Source organism: Clarias gariepinus, chromosome 13 (assembly GCF_024256425.1).
Source record: "Clarias gariepinus isolate MV-2021 ecotype Netherlands chromosome 13, CGAR_prim_01v2, whole genome shotgun sequence".
Classification (NCBI taxonomy): Eukaryota; Metazoa; Chordata; class Actinopteri; order Siluriformes; family Clariidae; genus Clarias; species Clarias gariepinus.
The window spans coordinates 24,655,924-24,674,730 of NC_071112.1; the positions used below are offsets into that span (position 1 = coordinate 24,655,924).

General features: G+C 38.3%; 1 protein-coding gene across 2 annotated transcripts in view; it reads left to right on the plus strand.

Moving 5' to 3' along the window:
* The window catches only part of LOC128535978 (formin-1-like), an 88,624-nt gene that overhangs the window by 22,969 nt on the left and 46,848 nt on the right, over positions 1-18,807 (plus strand). The window contains exons 1-5 of one of the 2 annotated variants that reach the window (XM_053510109.1): positions 2,223-4,599; positions 5,438-5,558; positions 9,845-9,906; positions 12,792-13,603; positions 16,093-16,234. In XM_053510109.1, the coding sequence (XP_053366084.1) occupies positions 2,833-4,599; positions 5,438-5,558; positions 9,845-9,906; positions 12,792-13,603; positions 16,093-16,234 (2,904 nt within the window). In that variant the 5' untranslated portion in view covers positions 2,223-2,832. Of the gene's footprint in view, positions 1-2,222; positions 4,600-5,437; positions 5,559-9,844; positions 9,907-12,791; positions 13,604-16,092; positions 16,235-18,807 lie in introns of those variants that run through there. The other variant, XM_053510108.1, reaches the window with a different exon arrangement.

Genomic DNA, 18,807 nt, shown 5'->3' on the forward strand with positions numbered 1-18,807 from the left:
GATTAGAGACATTGGGTCAGAAAGGGTACAGTTTTCATATGCATTCATAGATTTTTCTTTTTTTTTTTGTTTTATTTTATAACATATACAAAGAGTTTATGATGACAAAATCACCTATGGGTATTACCGTCTAATCACTTTGTATTTTAAAATAGCATAATTCTCTAAGCGTGAGTGTATCTGAAAAAAAAAAAACTTAAATGGTAAATATCTGTACCTATTTGTGTTGTTACGTGGTGTTTGGATCTAATGTTTAAAATAATTGGTTGCACCGGTCTAGATCTATAACGCAATATCTTAATATGCATACAGATTTTCACATTTCTGTCTTAAACAACTACAGTATGTAGCATTTTTTTACTCTGCTTAAGATTTAAGGGAGGTAAAATTTTGTGCAATTCTTTTTTACAAAATAGACAAAATTATAAAGATTTCTTTGCTTGGGAACCATTCCTCCGTGCATGCCTTTTTCAAAGAGCAAAAACAGTGTTCCTTTACCTAAACCAACAGCAGAATTACATACTTAGTATGGGTGTGGACTTCACACCCAAACTCAGACATGCACTTACACATGTCTGCCTGCATGCACAAAGTCCAAGGGAAACAATAACTAATGTATATTTTAACAAATGAATACTCTACCTTTAATGCATATAATAATAAAAAAAAAACTAAAAAACATTTAAGCAACTGCTTTTTCTCAAAACTGTAGTTGGCTGTTTGTTTTATACTGTATTAGCTCGGATTAACTGGTACAGTATTTCAGCAAATCCATCTTTCTCAGTTCGCTTCAATTGTGACTCGGCTATTTTTCAGTTGGTATGATCGGTATTTATCTCATTTATTCTTTGAAATGAGGTTACAGCTAAGAAAACATTCCTTTTCATTGGAAAATGCATAGCTAAATTTAGGATTGTCAGACTGTCAGTTATTTTTACAATCTAAAATTGTTCGTACACCCAGGATAAAGTTATTCAAGCTCAGTTTTTCACAACTCTTCATATTTTATTACTGTGCATTTTATGAGTTTTTATTTAATGTATATTTTTTATTACCATACCAAGGTGATTTGATGGTAAAAACTGAGATTTATATTAGATTTAATTTACCATGCATGATTTTTGGGGGTTCCAAATCCGTATAAATTCATTACATAAATTTCTGGAATTTTGCAGACTTTGAAACCTTCAGCGTGGTATACTGTATGTCATGCTGAAAAAAAAAAGCTGTCTTTAATTGTTTGTGTTAAAATGACCAACATAGATTCCCTCACTGACATGCCGAAAGAAATGTGTGATGAAATGTAATGTGTGCAGATCAAAAAAGCTGAGATTAAATATTGTTAGCCGAGGCATATGTAAATGTTTGTCCTCAAGATTAGAAAGGCTTATTAAAACTCCAATGCCTTGGAGCCTAGGACTTAACTATATGTTGCAATGCTAAATCCCTTTAGCTGATTACACATTGAAATATGTCAGTGGTATTAAACTTGTTGACTTTTTTTTTTTTTTTACATGCATCAGTTTATTTTTTTCAGGATTTTTTTTAGATGTATAAAATTGAATGAATGCATGAAGGCATGAATGCATACGAACCTTCACATGTTGCATTTTAAAGGATTTTAATGCTTTTTAAAAGCAATTTGTTTAAATTTGTTTAAGAAATTCTAATAGTAAAGAAAAGTGAGAACTTTCAGGCTGTAATCAGCAAGACAACTGAAAGAGAGATAAATATTGTTATATTATTTTGTTTAAGTAATATTAAAGCTACTGTAAATGTGAGTGAAGACCTGTGATATAGATTTAAACATCAAAGTGTTCTCTATTTAATCCCCAGTAATTGAAACAAGATCCATGTGCGTCTTTCCCCAAAGGCTTAATTCCAGACACCGCTGAATTTTGGAACTGTGCAGGTTTTCCAGGTTGTTGTTTTTGTGGCACTGTGGAATGGCAGAGGCGTGGTGACTTACTTGTATAGCCAATGGCATAATACTGTGTGCAGGGTTAAACAGGACCGCCCAGTCCACCTGATCCTCTGGATTAGCCAGACAGAGAAGGAGGGAGCGAGACAGAATGAGAGAGAGAGAGAAAGAGGGAGGGAGTGAGGGAGGGAGTGAGGGAGAGGGAGGGAAGTTTTACACACAGCCATTACAAGGAAGTAGGTGTAAGTAATAGAGGAAGTAAGGCAAAGTAATAGGACACCTGGCTGTAGGGTTTCTTCCCATGGAGTAGGGAGGGAAAAAGGGAGGGAGCTGCAGAAACGTAGGTAAACCGGTGTGACACACTCTATACCAAATCTTGCTGTTTTTTACAAAGAACTTTCTCCGGCAGACGTACAAACTGTTGCATATTTTCAACAAGCGGGAAGAAAGCGCAGTGCCAGGAGACTACCATGCACTGTAAATTCACGCTGACGACATTTCTGGACCACATCTGCTTGAGAGAAGTATAACCTTCCAGCTTTCAGATGATTATAGAAGATTTTGAAAACACAGAACATTCAACTTGTCAGCTGAATCAAAGATTAATCCACGGTACGGGCATGTCGGATTTTGGTGGAAGAACTGAAAATCATGTTGTGGAAAAGGTTCACGTTTTTGTTTTGACAAGCACGCAGCTTGAATACAGCTTTACCTGCCAAAAGAGAGCAAGATAAGAAGGGTTTTTATTGAGGCTATAATTGCAGCGCTCCTGGAGTGGGCAAGGGTATTTGCTCGCACAAAAGACTTCTGTTTTCTACAGAAACCAGCTCTTTGTGACACTGACTGGATACACAGAAGTGATTTAAGAGTTGTATTTTAAGTGGATTGAGGAAAGCTATTAAAGTCTTACAATGGATGGTGACAATTCATCTGGGTCATTAATCCATATGTTATTAGCCTCTCCTAGGTTTGCGAAGAGAGAATCTCAGCAGCAAGCAGGGGAAAACGCGGTGCTCAAGTCAGTCCGGAAATTGCACGAGGATGAAACATTTCCACACCATGCTAACATTGGTGATATTAATGACAGCTGTATTACTGTTGTTTCTCCAATAGCCGAAATTAAAAACGAAGTCGTGTCTGAGCTAACAGATGAACAGACGAATACTGAATACTATAAGAGGGAAGAGCCGCAGAGCCCCCAGGTTCTTACCTGGAGAAGACCTTTTTCTTCCTCACTTAATCTTTTAGCAGACTCTGATGTGGTCCAGGTCAGAAGAGTGGAGACCTATATTGATGATGAAAATGGAGAGGAAGATGGAGGTAGCATCCTGCCTGGTGAACAGAAGGTCACTGAGAAATCTCCCGACCTGGATGAAGAGACCCTAAAGCAGGACTGGGATCTGCATCATCATGAAAGGGAGAGTGATGTGTCTAAGACAGATTCAATACTACTCGCCCTCACGGATAAAAGTGTTTTGGAGGAGACAAGAGGAAATGGAATATCTGTTCTGAACAGGACATGGTCTAATGAGACTTCTGACAGGCAGCAGGACTCCTCTCCACACACAGCAGATCATTTTGAACAGATTACATCTGAAGGACTTGAGAGAGATTCTTATTTAAATAATGGAGATGACAACATTTTAGATACAGGTAAAGATGTGCTAACTGCTAAGGATCCCATATTGAGTGAACATACTCACCCTGTTGAGGTGCGTGGAGATTGTGCTGGTGATGGACAAATTGTTTCTCTAGTCACTGAGGACTCTCTTCATGTGCCATCAGTTACTGGGTCTTCGCTCAAGATATCTACAGAGTCTCAACCTACACCAGCACCAGATGCAGAAGCTTTGGACTCCTCCTTACTTTCAGAAAAGCAAAATGATCATCAAGAAGTGATAAGTGAAACGGCTACACAAAAAATAAGTGTCCACAGCTCTTCAGCCGTTATCTCTCCAAGCTCATCTCCCCAGCCTGGAAGCAGCCTGAAAAAGGACCCTTTTTTGAAAGATCAGAAAGCGTCCCAAAATGATTTTGTGCCAAGTGCTACATCTCCTTTACAAGAAATCAAGGAGAACACGTCTGCCACCAAGAGCAAGACCTCCGCAGACTCATCTCCCACTCGCAATCCCAAATCTTTATCACAATCAACAGCCAGGGAACCATTCCAGCTCCCTGCCCTATTCAGTGGTTTACGAGTACTAAAGAAGGGTGCTGTGGGAGAGGATAGAGAGACCTTGTCTGAGATTAAGCACAAAGATGCAGACAGGGCACTGCTGAGCCTGAAACAGCATGTCAACAAAACCAAATTTAAACAGCACCAAGCCAGCACCTCCACACCCAAAAAGGGAGCTGATCCCAAAGAAAGGGCCGAGGCCAAGAACCAATGGCGGCATCTGCTCAATTTTGATGACACCCGCAATGAAGGGAGTGTAGAAAAGGCCCCAAAGGATACCAAAGACGTAAATACAGAAGAAAAAGAAAAAGGGTTGGCAAAAGATACAAGTGAATCGTTTAAGTTTTTGGCAAGTTTTAAGCCACTTATGAGAGATACTGGAGATGTTTCAGTGGACCTAGAGGCTCTCAAGAAGAAAAGAAAAAATGAAAAAGAGATACTGAAGTCCATCTTTGACAAATCTCCAAGCAGATCAATTAGCATTGACAAGAGTCCTGGAGAAGTATGTATCACTCCAAAATTTGTACATTAATACATTACAAAAGATGGTAATAAACAAAATGCTGTTGTTACTGTTCAGGCTAGTTATTGTCGTAAGTCTTTAGTAATGCTATGTTGTAACCATTACATACAGTATGTAACTAACATTTTGGTGTCTACATGAATGTAATTTTGCTTCAAAAACTGCAGGGGCTAGACAGATTGTATTGGGGGAAAAACAGGCACTCAAATTGGCTTTGAAAGTATCTCTGAAGCATTTGACTTGATTTGCATTTATCAGAGTCCCAGACCTGCAGATTAGGCTAATTGGCGTTCACCAAAGAAATTGCCTATAGTGTGTGAATGAGTGTGTGAGTGTGTGTATGTGTGTTTGTGCCCTGCAATGGAATAGCATCCTGTCCAGGGTGTACCCTGTCTTGTGCCCTAAGTCTTCTGGGATAGCCTCTAGGCCCCCCGTGACACAACGATATAAACGATGATTGACGATATAATCCCACATCTGATATAAAAGCTCTTCCTTATATTTGCATGTCATGACAGTATCACAACTTTGTTCCTGTTAATATCTTAGACACAGAAATCAGCCTACGTGCTTTTTGCATGCTCCACTGTTCCCATCCCAGGCTTTGACCTGGAAATTTAACAAAAAGGAAAGTGGTAGGGACAAAAAACAGACACATTAGTAAACATCCAAATTTCTGGGGATATTAATCTAAATTAAATACATTTTTATATCAGCTTATTTTATACCATCTGATTAATGATGACTTACGGTTGCTTAGGCTTTATTATTGTGGGTTTGAGCTACAACGCTTTGTGCTGTTTTAAACCGATTTCAGACTGAGCTCACCTCTCCAGGTGACGGTGAGGACAGGACACCTGGAAGACTTGTAGCAGTATGGCCTCCACCCAAGCCTAAAGATGAAGAGGAAAAAGTGGGACTCCGTTACACTGAAGCAGGTATGATGCTAGAGTAGGTCATTTACTCTCCCTGTTTTTATTTATGGAAAATATCAATGCAAAACCAGTTTTACTGATCCAGGGTATGTCAAACAGCTGGAACACCTTATTCACGTGCGGCGTTTAAAAGGAGGGGCAAAAGGACAGAGTAAAGTGCAATTATACTTATTCCACACCCTGTTATTACTGATGTGACTATTGTGAACAGACTAGTCTGAATCATGTTTCCATAGAGTTATGTGAAAACATCCACTCGTTTGGGAACATGTACTGTAATATTTTCTGTTTGTGAAAACATACAAAGCCAAGCACAGCTTTCATAAAGATTAAATTATTTTAGTAATATAATTGTTTGAATCAGCTCATTTAAATTTCATCTCACCAGTTGATTAAGTTGCGAAGTGATGGTTCAGGTGCCTAAAGCTCTAGGTTGTTGGTTTGGGGATCTGAGGATCAGGGTTAGAGCCCCGTTGTCGGTGGGCTGCCTCACCCCATACTACCCAGTCACTGCATCCAGTGCCTTCCCAAGCTCAGATAAAATGTAAAGGTTGTGTCAGGAAGGGCATCCGGCGTGAGACCAATGCCAGGTTATGACATAGCAGCCGAAAGAAAGTAGTTTGAATAAGTTGCATGGTTGGCTAGAATGTGCAACTTGATCATGCCACTGTCTAAGGCAGGCAATGATCAGCTTAAGTAGTGTAGAATAGCTAACAATAATTACTTATAATATGCTTGTATGTGCATGGCTTTAATAATTATTTTAATAGACTTCTACTAGTGGTCTAGAATACTTAAGCTCTACATTGTCTGCATTAGACAGCAGCATGATCAAGTTCCACAGGTGACACCAGTCCAGAAAAGAGATTCTAAATCTAAACCTCATGAATTAACAGGCAATCTCACTGCTTAGTATTATTAGTAATCAGTGTTAGTGGACGTTACTTTTTAAAGTCACTAATTACATTACTGTCTTTAAAAAGTAATCGGTTATAAATTGCCCATGAATTGTTATCTACTTATACCCCTATCTCACCTATGCGGTTTTGTGCGGTGGCCGTAAGTACGGTTCGTCATGATTCAAATCAAATTCAAATTCAAATTTTATTTGTCACATACACACCGCGAGTTATGGCGCTGTGATTAGGTTTCCATCATATCTCATAGGTGAGATAGGGGTATAATAGCAGGAACAACAAATAAAGGATTGGAAATGACTGCTGTCTGGCTCACGGATTACATTAATTGTCTGAATAACAGATTACATTTTTGAAAAAATAACTGAAAAACTGAGTGCTTAAATAGCAGACCTAACGCGTTAGATTACTTGTTATATCAAAAAAACTAATCCAAGTACCCTAATGTTACTTTGTAACGCGTTACGCCCAACACTGTTAGTAATGTAGTGGAAATTTATGTGCATGACCAACTACAGAAATACCTTCTGGGAAAAACCCAGATCTTATGCAGGCACCTTGACAGTGGTGGAGAGGTCGCAGTAATCACCCTTGACATCGGTGGAGCCTTTGATAAAGTGTGGCATAATTGCCTGCTATTTACTGTAAGCTCAAAGCAAACAAATCTTCTTACCTGGATAAACAGCTTTCTAAAATTAGATTAGACAGAAAAAAAAAAGAATTAAAAATTTTATTAAAAAATAACAATGAATAGAAGTAAAAATAGAATTAAATATAGCACACAGTAAGTTACATATTGCACAATGTAGTGTAAATGAAAATAAATATTGCACAAATGTATTGATAATCTGATATCGCACTTGAAACCTATCTTGAGTTGTGGGAACAGTAGCGTCACAAGATATTATTGAACAGTATTGAACATTAGTTTTAGAAAAGAATATTTGCCCCTTCATGATTTTTATTTCATGTTGTGGCATATTTGTCACGCTTAAATGATCCAGTCATCAAGCAAATTTTAATATGATACAAACCCAAGTAATTACAAAATGCAGTTTTTAAAAGTGATTTCATTTATTATGGGGAAAAAAGCTGTCCAAACCTGCCCTATATGAAAAAGTAATTGCTCCCTAAACCTAACCAACTGGCTGTTCCATACTCTGTGGCAAAAACTGCAATTTGCAAAAGTGTTTGCACTAACTGTGTAACCCCCAACCCTTAGAAAAGTTATAGCACCCCATTCCCAAGTAAGCTGCACGATTTGATACTTTTTTCATGGCCAAGGCCGTGGTGGCTTTGATCCCCCGGTACGGGACCAGTTATGCCCCAATGTCTGTACAGAACTTCAAATGAAGATTAGACATGGTCTCCCTCGATAAGTTGTAAGGTGTGCATCTTTTTTTACTTTTTAAAACACAAGTAGATTGCTACAATACTTAGTCAGAAAGCATGCTTGACTGAACTCATGTGAACCATTCGATTTCTCTGACGTCTTCTTTTGACCCTGTGTGGCAATGATCATTTATGCATCTGTATATACAAAAAAACAGATTACTAATTTATTTCACTGAATGTATCAGAAACAAATGCCAGCCATGAACAAAATCTTGTATTAACTCAAGTGGCATGGATCATGTTTGACACACATAAGTTCAAATTTACACAGTTTATCAGTACAAAGGTTTGCTGATTAACACACTGACTCTGCAAACATGAAAGGTGTAAATCCTAGCGATGAATGAAAGGCCCCACTTACTTTAAGTACTTTTACAAATGTTCACAAACATTTACACTTTTAAAAACAATACATAAATAATTAAAAAAAAGTAGATCACAGTTTGTGAATGAAACCTTCTAACATTAATGAAAACTAACAAAGTAAAGGCAAAACAAGAGCTCCCTTAAAGTGAAATGTGCAAAAGCTATAAAAATCGTTCCATTAAGCTTAGTGTGGAGTGACCAAAACTAGTGACATCTGGGGACATCTTGCTAGCTTGGGGTTTGGTTTGGGTCTACTTTCCCCTCATATATGAAAAGTTCACTGCAAATGACATTTATCGTACCTTTGGAATTATCCGAGGGGCTTTCAAGTCAAATCTAGGAATTAAGGTTGTACATGACTCGGGGCGTAAAAATGTTTGACATTTAAAGAAGACTTTAACCACAGTACATTGATGAGCCTCAAAAAAAAATTTAAATAGTGAAAAAGTTTTAAATAAGGCCATATCTCTGTAAATGATGAGCCGGCCAGGGTGGCTTAGAGCCTAATGCAGTTGTTCTTGTGAACATTCAGCGTGTGGAACGCCTTATCCTTGAAAAACGACAGATAACTTGTCTCCAACATGTGAAAGAGAACCATCTTTCTGTGGGAAATCTACACACAATCATTCACGATCATTTTTCTATTCTAATGGGAGTGGATTCTTCCAAGGCGTCTTATCCACACAACACAAGGGCTCACTCAATGGTGTAATGAGTATTAAAATGATGTAAATCATGTGATATGGCCTTTACAGTCACTAGATCTCAATCCAGTGTAACACCCATGCGAGACTTTGGACCGACATGTTTGACAGCATTCTTCTCCATCATCAACAAAAGCACCAGCTGAGAGAATATATTTGAGGAGAATAGTGTTCATCCAGTATAGTTCCAGTGGATTGTAGGATCATGACCCCTTGAAGGTGTTTTGAGAGCTTGTGGATGCCCAACAACTTAACACCTTATGTTTTCATTAATTTTTCACCCAAATGTGAGCCTTGCTAGGACAAGTGGATATTTTTTCACATCATTTGAAGATACTGAAGATCTATGAAGACTGAAGTAATAAAAAACTTAATAGATAGATTGGCAGGACATGTTAAAGATAAATAATAAGGCATACAGGGGCAGTGGTGGCACAGAGGGCTAAGGCACTTAATTACCGACTAGAAGATTGGTGGTTCAATCCGCCATAAACAATTTTTTTAAATAAAAAAAAATGTTTATCTCCACCAGGTTGCCACTGTTAGGCCCTTGAGCAAAGCCCTTAACCCTATCTGCTCCAGGGGCGCTGTATCATGGCTGACCCTGTGCTCCGACCCAGTTATGCTGGGATATGTGAAGAAGGAATTTCACTGTTATGTATATATATGACAAATAAAGTCTTAACTATAATTCTAATGCTTCTGCTTCCTGTTGGTGGAAATATGTTAATATGTTGTGTACAGCGAAATATACATGGAAAACCATTGTATGCCTAAATAATAAAAACTTAAATTTATGATCTGGGACAAATTTATGATTTAGCTAAATGTTACACATGGCACTTCCTTGGTGAAGAAAAAATGTAAAATGTACTTCTACTGAAATCTATTTTATTTATTTTTTCAGAGCACCAGGCTGCTCTTCTGCACCTGAAAAGAGAATGTAAAGAACAATTGGAAAAAATGCACGTAAGTGACCCTTTTTTAAAACCCATTTTCTTGTGGTATGCTCAGGAGGCACTAGATGTCAGCATACACATACAGTAAAGTCAAAACACATGCATGAAGATTTGCTGCCTGCTTCGTCCCTGTTAAACCACAGTCTGTTCCTCTAAGAAATAATTATAGATGGAAACTTATTTATAGCCAGCAGGACTAGCATTTACTCCAACCTTATGTAGTTGTGATTTTTTATGTCTTTCCAGCAATTATGGTGTACTTGTTTTTCCGGCTGGGAAAACTTAGTTTTGTGGTATACCAACAGTGCTGTGATGCAATGGTGTCTTTGGATTAAAAAAGTTCCAATTCATAAATACCCAGACCCAAAGAGCTAGACTTAATAAACAACAATTAATCACAAATTAATCAAATCCAACATGCCCATGTCAGTTATTCATTATTTTTTTTATTCTCCTAATTAAGAAAAAGTACTGCATGTTTATATACTGTCCACTTAAAAACAAACAAACTCATGTAATAGTTGAGCATATTTATAGTACAAACCTTGCCAGTAATCTACTGAGGAAAAAAATAATGAACAAAAGATATTTATGATTACTAACTAACCATAATGAACATAAAATGCTCAATCAGTCGTGATATTAATTTAAAGAAGCATAATGTATTAATGTTGTTTGTTTGTTTATTTGTTTGTTGAATTAATTTTTTCAACCAGAGGCTCTTTCTAACTGCATAATAAATTATACACACCAGCGGACTACAGATTTATTTTACTAACATAATACAACTTTTCAAGTATTCACCTAATAAATGCGTCAAATTGTATTTTAGCTTTGTTTTGAGCCATGCTGTTTTTAAATTTTTATGCCTGGTAGTTTTAAGCTTGGATAAAGAGATCAAGCTCAAAGCCATTTAGATCAAGTGAATCTATACATACTGTATAATAAAACCATACAGTTGGCGTGTCTTTACATTAAAAATATTTGCGAAAAAATGTTTGAGAAATAGAACACATCAAACAAGAATTTTTTGTCTGTCTGTTTGTCTGTTTGTTTGTGCACACATCACGTATTATTTTTTAACAAAGTTTAATGGGTCTTTCACAGATGTACAATACCCTTTTTTTTCTTTACCCTTTATTACATGATGCAGATTGAAACTTTATAGTAAAATCTGAGTTATAGATGAGAGATAAGCTTGGGATAAGCAGGGTGAAAAGTCTGAAGGCAGTGCATTACTACAGGCTCACTGCAGTGCCCATTGACTATAAACATACTTGTATATGAGGGCAGAAATAAATAAAGAAGCTATAGAGGACGGACTGTTTCCAGATGCACGCCAACCTCAGCTAGCTTCTCATATAAAACAAGATCAAAGTTTACAAGCTTGATGTGTCCTGACATCTCACCCATAAAAAAAAATTACACTCAAAGCCATCCCCGTTCTATATGTAAATGTTTTCCTTGTGTGTTAGCTGGAGTATTTATTTATCAATTTATTCATTATTTCGGCTAAAATGAATTTCAATTCCTCTTAGTATGTCCAATACTGGTGTATTAACTGCAGAAACTGTCTAATTCTTTATTTATGTAACTCAACTGATAGTAAACAGGCATTTCAGATGTGAATTTTTCCCCCAGACGTCTCAGGGGAGAGAATATTTCTGATGCAGTTTTTTTGTGTGTCCCCTCTCTATGTTCTGTAAGTGATTTGCTGATGTAATGACAGACATGGACACATTAGAGCTTAACTCTCAGGCCTGGTTTTCTAAACAAATTAAGCAAGATTGAGTCTAGCCTTTGTTAAACAGATTTAGCCAGTCAGTGTGTATTGTTCAGTGAAAAGGTTTTTGACGAAGACCCCAGCTGTTGAATTAAAGCAGCCCATGCAAAATACATTATTTTGGAGTAACTGTTAGTTTTATTTTATAATAACTAATCCATGCCCTGCTTCTTATAAAATATAAATGGTTTTGTACTGTATGTATTTATATAAAGTTCTAAACGTGTTGGCCATCATAAGCCATTAGAGTAACCCGTACTGTATGTTATCTAGCGTTTATCTTGTTGAATAAGTCCCAGGCTTTTACATGTCTTTGAGAATGATTAATGTTCCCGTATGCAGCCACATCCATTGTGTCATAGCGTGCTGTTTGTCACAGGCGCATTCAATTGAAGAGAAAACAAAATGGAGATGTTTAGCACTGACAAGCAGAGCGCTGAAAGACAAGAACATGCCTCGTTGGGTTCTTTGTGGATCACGTTATAATAGAAAGCATGTGGAATTCACATGCGACGTTTATTGTTTACGAGATAATGAGAATAAAATATTGGGCATAATTCATAACAGACTGTACAGTAATGGTGCTCTTTATGTCAGATTATATGACAAAGATTCTCTAGTTGTTAATGAAATTGCTGAATTCTTATGTCATATCTATGTTTATATTGACTCCGGCTCATGTAGAACACAGAGGCATTCCTTAAATTTGCACCTTTTTTTTAGCATGTTTTGTCTATGTTTCAATATTATCATCATATTTGTAGCTATTCTGTAATTTTGTGCATTTCTATGCCATCTTAAAATTAAACTTTAAAAAACTTAGTTTTATATATATGTTTTATATACAGTAGATTATTACTACTCCTCGTCCTCTTTAATGTAAAAACAAATATATAAAACTTCCTATATTCCACATGTTCATTTAAGTTGATTTACTAGTACAAGACTTCTTAACGACCTGGTGAACTGATTAGTTGGTCTTGGAGTAATATTTCATGTATTAGCTAGCTATACGGTATCTTCTCAGTGCTAAACTGTTTTATTGCATGAATGAATGCCAACAAATTATCACATGTCTAGTAACAGAAATCTTCACACTTATGTAAACCCAGGATGACTTCGAGCTGCAGGTGTTCCAGCTGCGTGGAGAGCATGCAGTGACTGTTTCCCAACTACAAGACACTCTAGATCAAATTCGCCAGGAACTAGGCTATCCACGGGACAAGAAAAAAGTGTGTGACGCATGTGTGTCCACTGAAGATGACACGTCCCTCAAAACATATCGCCATGTTTGCATCCAGACTGACCGGGAAACTTTTATCAAGACACCGGAAAATGAGAGCGCCAAGCCTGTTCAAAGCCTGCCCCGAAAACTTGACCTTGATTCCATCACTCAGAATCTAGGCGTGGTACCTGGTGCTCCGCCTCCACTACCTCCACCTCTACCTGGCCAAGCAGGTCTCTCACCAGCTTCAGGTCCACCACCACCACCACCGCTACCTGGATCAGTGCCACCACCCCCTCCACCTCCTTTACCTGGAGCAGGAGGTGTCCCACCTCCACCTCCACCCCTTCCTGGATTTGGTCCCCCTCCTCCTCCTCCTCTACCTGGTATGATTGGAGGGCCACCTCCACCCCCACCTCTACCTGGAGCTGGTCCTCCTCCTCCTCCTCCTCTACCTGGTATGACTGGAGTTCCGCCTCCACCCCCACCTCTCCCTGGATTTGGTCCTCCTCCTCCTCCTCCTCCACCCGGTATGCCTGGAGCTCCGCCTCCACCTCCACCTTTTCCAGGTTGTGGCCCCCCACCTCCTCTGCCCGCCTTTGGGATGGCAGTGGAAATAGGCCCACGAAAACCAGCAATAGAACCAGCATGTCCCATGAAGCCACTCTACTGGACGAGGATTCAGATTCAAAACAACAAGTAAGGACATTCAACTATCTAGGCTTAAACACACACACGCATACACACACCATAATGTGTATGTACCTGACAATTTCAAAGGAAAATGGCATGCTTATTTTAAAGTGCCTGTAGTTTATACAACTGGAGGGTTTCTAGTGCCAGCACAGGAGCTTTATAGACGTCTGTTACAGTAAGTGGGATTAGGACAGGATTTGCACTTCCTTATAGTAGTCCTTCATCACTCCTGAAGCATTAGGAATGAATTAGATTTTCACGTAAGCCATAAAAGTTTTTTTTTTAATTATTTAACAAAAGCCTGATGAACATCTATGACACCCCATCATGACACCCCATAGTGGCTCACCTCTAGTGTAATACTTTGACGTTGGTATGGTAATCAAATTCCCATCATATCCGTTTGTGTTCAACAATCCTGATAGAAACAAGTTTCCCCAAATGCTTTAGATTAGTCTCACTTGTTCTTAGTTGAATCACTGGCAGCATGGTTGATTGCTGTGGTATTCTATCCGTGACCAAGTATTTGGCCTTTTTTCTCGCTTGTAAAAGCCTTAACTGAAGCAGAAAGACAGTTTGCCAAAGCTCTTCATACTGGGTCTAGTCACCTCATTGTACTGTACAGTATGTGGTTAAAAATATTCATATCTTTTATAATGCTTTATAAGCTATATAAGTTGAGCATGTTTCATCATAAATGATCAAATCTGATTATTTAAAAGTTTTTTTTGTATACCATCATGATTTTGACAGTGATGCCAGCTCCATTTCAAATCACATGTTTATAGTAATGTGTTTGTTCTAATATGTTATTATTTCTACAGTAAACGCTCCTTCTCAGGGTAGTCTTTCCATATAATCCAAGACAAATTATAAAACACTTTTAAAAAGGCTGTTGATATTTAAGAAAGAAAAATCAATGATATGGTTGGGAATGATGGAAAGGGTTATGGGTATCAGCACCTACTTACCCACTCGCTTACTTCCTCGTCATCTATACCGCTTCATACAGGGTCGTGGGGGGCCTGGAGTCTATCCCGGAAGATACATCAATGGCAGGACACACACATACACATACTTACACGTTCATTCTCACACAACAGGCAATTTGGGAATGCGAATTAGGGTTAATCTGCATGTCTTTGGACTGTGGGAGGAAACCAGAGTACCCAGAGGAAACCCACCCAGCATGGGGAGAACACAGACCCCAAAGTGGGAATCGAACCCGGAGCCTGGAGGTGCAAGGTACAAAGGTTGCCAGCACTTTGTACCTCTAATACATTATCTTCCAGTCCCCACAAGATCAAATGTAGTGCACAGAGTACATTAAATTATCTTATTAACTTATGAGTGAGAGCGGGAAAGCTTTTTTAAAGGCCTAGTAAGAGAACAACTATTCATTTCTGTCATAACAGAACTAACTTGGCTCACAGATGTTCCAGAAACATCAACTGTAACTATAGATGGATAAAAGGAATGACGTATCATTGAGTTAATGGAAGATGGTAATTGTTGGGAATTTTTGCAGTAGAGTAGGAGTAAAATGTGTCGTTACTGGAAAATAATCATCATCAGGATGGCATCACAGTACAGTGTTGTTGATTGTTATCAAATCTGATTACTTTTGTTATGGCACTCCCTACTGCATTGTGTTTGTTTCATAAATGCAGGTAAAACTTTTTCAAATAGAAGAATGATTTTTGGATGAATTTGTATACAATATCCGGTATGGCGTCCTGGACATTTGTATGAACCCACATTCTTTAGACAAATGATAACAATACATCCTAAAGAATCAGGCCTATTAATCTGTCCTACATGACACGAGATTTATGCCTTACTAAGCCCCCTTTGGCTTTTCCTCAGTCAAGAGCTGTTTATGTGAGCAGATGGAGAGGAGCTGCTGGTATTATCTAAGGTTTTGAATTTTTTTCCCCTTTCAGGAGGACAGAGTGAAAAAGGAAGGTAGCAGAGTCAGTGAGGGCACTGTTATTTCCCCTCCTGCTCCTGACCATGCAGCCTGTTTGTATTAACCGTGTTGCCGAGCAACAGGCAAAATCAAATACCTCTCATCGTTAATGACGCAGTCGTTTTGGAGGAGACAGTGGTTCTTTGCAGACAAATGCAATGCTTATGGAAGACCACTTGAGTCGTTAAGTTTCTTTGACACACGTGGGACAAATTTTTTATTTTTTTTTGGTTCTTTCTGTGAAACTCTCAGCGTTCCGCTTTTTATACTCACTTTCAGCACAAATATTTCTCCCCATCTCAAATAGTTTAAACAAACTTTGGATGAAGTTTTTTAAGCAAAAGAAAAGCGTTGTTTACAATAGGAAGAGAACAGCTTGCATCAGTATTTCAACTTGTGTCTAATCTGCTCTTTATAATCCTCCCTTTCTCTGTCACAAACTGTTGCTCTAATGGCATCTGAAATGTTACATATCTCTTCATGCTTTTTGTACAGTGATACTGCTGGTATATCTCTTTTCCAGTAACAACACGCTGTGGGGTTCTCTGGAAGAACCAGATATTGTTGACACGAAGGAGTTTGAAGAGCTTTTCTCCAAAGCCACGGTGCAGCCAAAGAAGAAGCCTCTTTCCGACACATATGAGGACAAGCCCAAAGCCAAGAAGGTATGTTGTCTCCTCCCACTTCCACGGGTATGGACCAAATTAAGAGGTTATGGTCTTTATTTTTATCGTCTGGTGGCCAGTCTTCAGTCTGAGGGCTTGCTTTGTCTGCTGGATTTTGAATGGATTGGAATTATAAATATATAGAACCGCGCAATATAGTGGAATCACCAGAATTATGATGATGGAGCATTTAATTGCTAACACGAGAGGGTACCTGGGGCACATCACTTTAAATAATATTTTCAAACCCTTATGTTATTCTTAACACTCATTGGCACCTAACGTGGTTGTCACAGTTAAAGAGTTTATACATGTCACATAAAGAGTTTATAAGTCTAATATGTGTGTCTGTGTGTGCCCTGCAATGGATTGGCCCACAGTCCAGGGTGTACCCCACCTCGTGCCCGAAGTCACCTGGGAGAAGCTTTAGCCTTCCCGTGACCTTGTTCAGGATAAGTGGAATAGAAAATAAATTAATTAATTAATCTTTGTGTGAATGGCTCTCTGCTACACCTTACCCAGGTAATAAAGGCCTACTAGATATAACAGATATATCTTATGACTCCACAAGACTACAAGACTCTACTGATAACTACATTACATCTACATCACATCTCTTAGTCCAATTGTTTTTCTAGAACTGTACTCACTGATATGTTTTAGTCTTTATGTATATGTCTGGTCCCATAAAGCCTCGCTTGTTTGGTTCTACATAGAGACTCTAGGATTCCCCCCAGAGGGACAAGCCAATTTAGAGGCCATCTGATATTGCATTGTCACTCCGGTGGAGTTATTATGGGATCTTATAAAGTATGCATATCTTTTATGTTCAACTAGTGATATATCATGATTTAATCTGCATATTTTGTTTTGCATTTCCTTTTTCAATATATAATAGTGTCATATCGGTCCCAGTCAGCACTAATTCCTAAAGTGAAAGTTTTAACCGTTTAACTTTTCTATACGTAGTTGCTGAGGGGAACACTGACAACGATAATCCATTCAGCAAGTCAGCACTTTGCCTGGCGTCCAGACAGCCCCGCTCACCCTGTCTGGTCCCGTCTGGGCCTGCTTTAGATCTATATACTGTACACTCTCTCTCTGATCAATCAGTTAGGGCACCAAGTCGCCAATTTGTGCACGTCTGGTCACTCTGGCTTCAGAGGTGGCCTCGATTAATGTGATTTCAGACAGACGGTGGTCTTTTCAGATGTCTGTTTCCTAGCGTCTCCACATACTGCAAGGCTAGCACTTCATCACTCATCTGCAGTTTTTTGGTCTTAAATAATGTATCAGTTTAACTTTTTTTCCGAATAATCTTTCTATGTCAGGTCTTGACTGTGTCCAGAATATCATATAGTGCATCTACTACTTTAAATACAGTAAATATGTAATTATATATTCAAAATATTCCGCATCACTGATGATCATAAAGGTCTTCAGCTGTAGTGTGGTTTTTAAAGTGCTTGGAGGATAAATAACTTACACATATTATATGATGTGACCTGCTTCATCCTTTGAAAGGGCCCTCGGTCCAAGGTCACGTCATGTCGGTTTCCACCTAGTGTTAATGGAGGACCACAGATTTTGTGATATACAAATTAACAACCTCCTTTTCTTCCCTGCATTCAATATAAATGCTTTTGTACTGTATCTCTTTTGCTGTAGTGTACTGTATATTAACACTCACCCACAGCAAAACAAATGAAAAGTATGATATGAATGAAAGAAAGTCAGGCATCCAAGTAAACAAGTGTTTGAGGAAGACAGTGTCTCTATCGTCATGTTAAATATTTAAACTCGATTAAACTAAATCGATTAAGATGACATGAACATCTACAAGCAAAAAGACGAAATAATGTTAAATGGTTTTGGATAGATGATTTTGCATATATATCTATAGGTATGTGCAAGAACACAATTTAGAACACAATAACTAAGGACTATTATTAAGCTTTAACATCGTGTCAGGTAAAAAGTGACAGATGAATATTGGCGCAGATGTTCTTGGCAAGAGGGTGCAATTTCCAAAAGGTCGGCTAAACAAAAGTAGCACGTTTACATCTCCATCTTTTTTTATTTTCGATCGTTTACACTTCAAGGTATAAATAGTTTTCCAGCGTCATCCTTCCAAGAAATGATAGTCACCGGAAAACAAAAGTTTTTCGGGTGGAAGAGTGGAGAAATTTTAGGAGGACTGAGTCAGACAGCGAGACGTGGCTTCTTGTCAGTTTCCTACACTGGCCGTCATTACACTGTGGTATAGGGAACAAAGCCAATAGTAGATAGCAGTCAGGTGTGTCGGGATTGGATCAGTGGGATTTAAGGAACGGTGTAGGGGGCTGCAGTGGGATCGTGTGCATTAGCATCTTCTTTCATGAATACCTAGCAGGGAGTGATGACAGTGCATGTGCATTACGGGCTTTCAAAGTGTTGCCAGATTGCGCCCAGGTCTCTTGTCTCAGGGCTGAATGTCTTTTTTAATGTATTTTGATCTTTATGATAATTAAGTTCCTTTGTGTATCTGTGTGTTTTTTTTTGTTGTCTTTTTCTATCAACAATGCAAATATTGA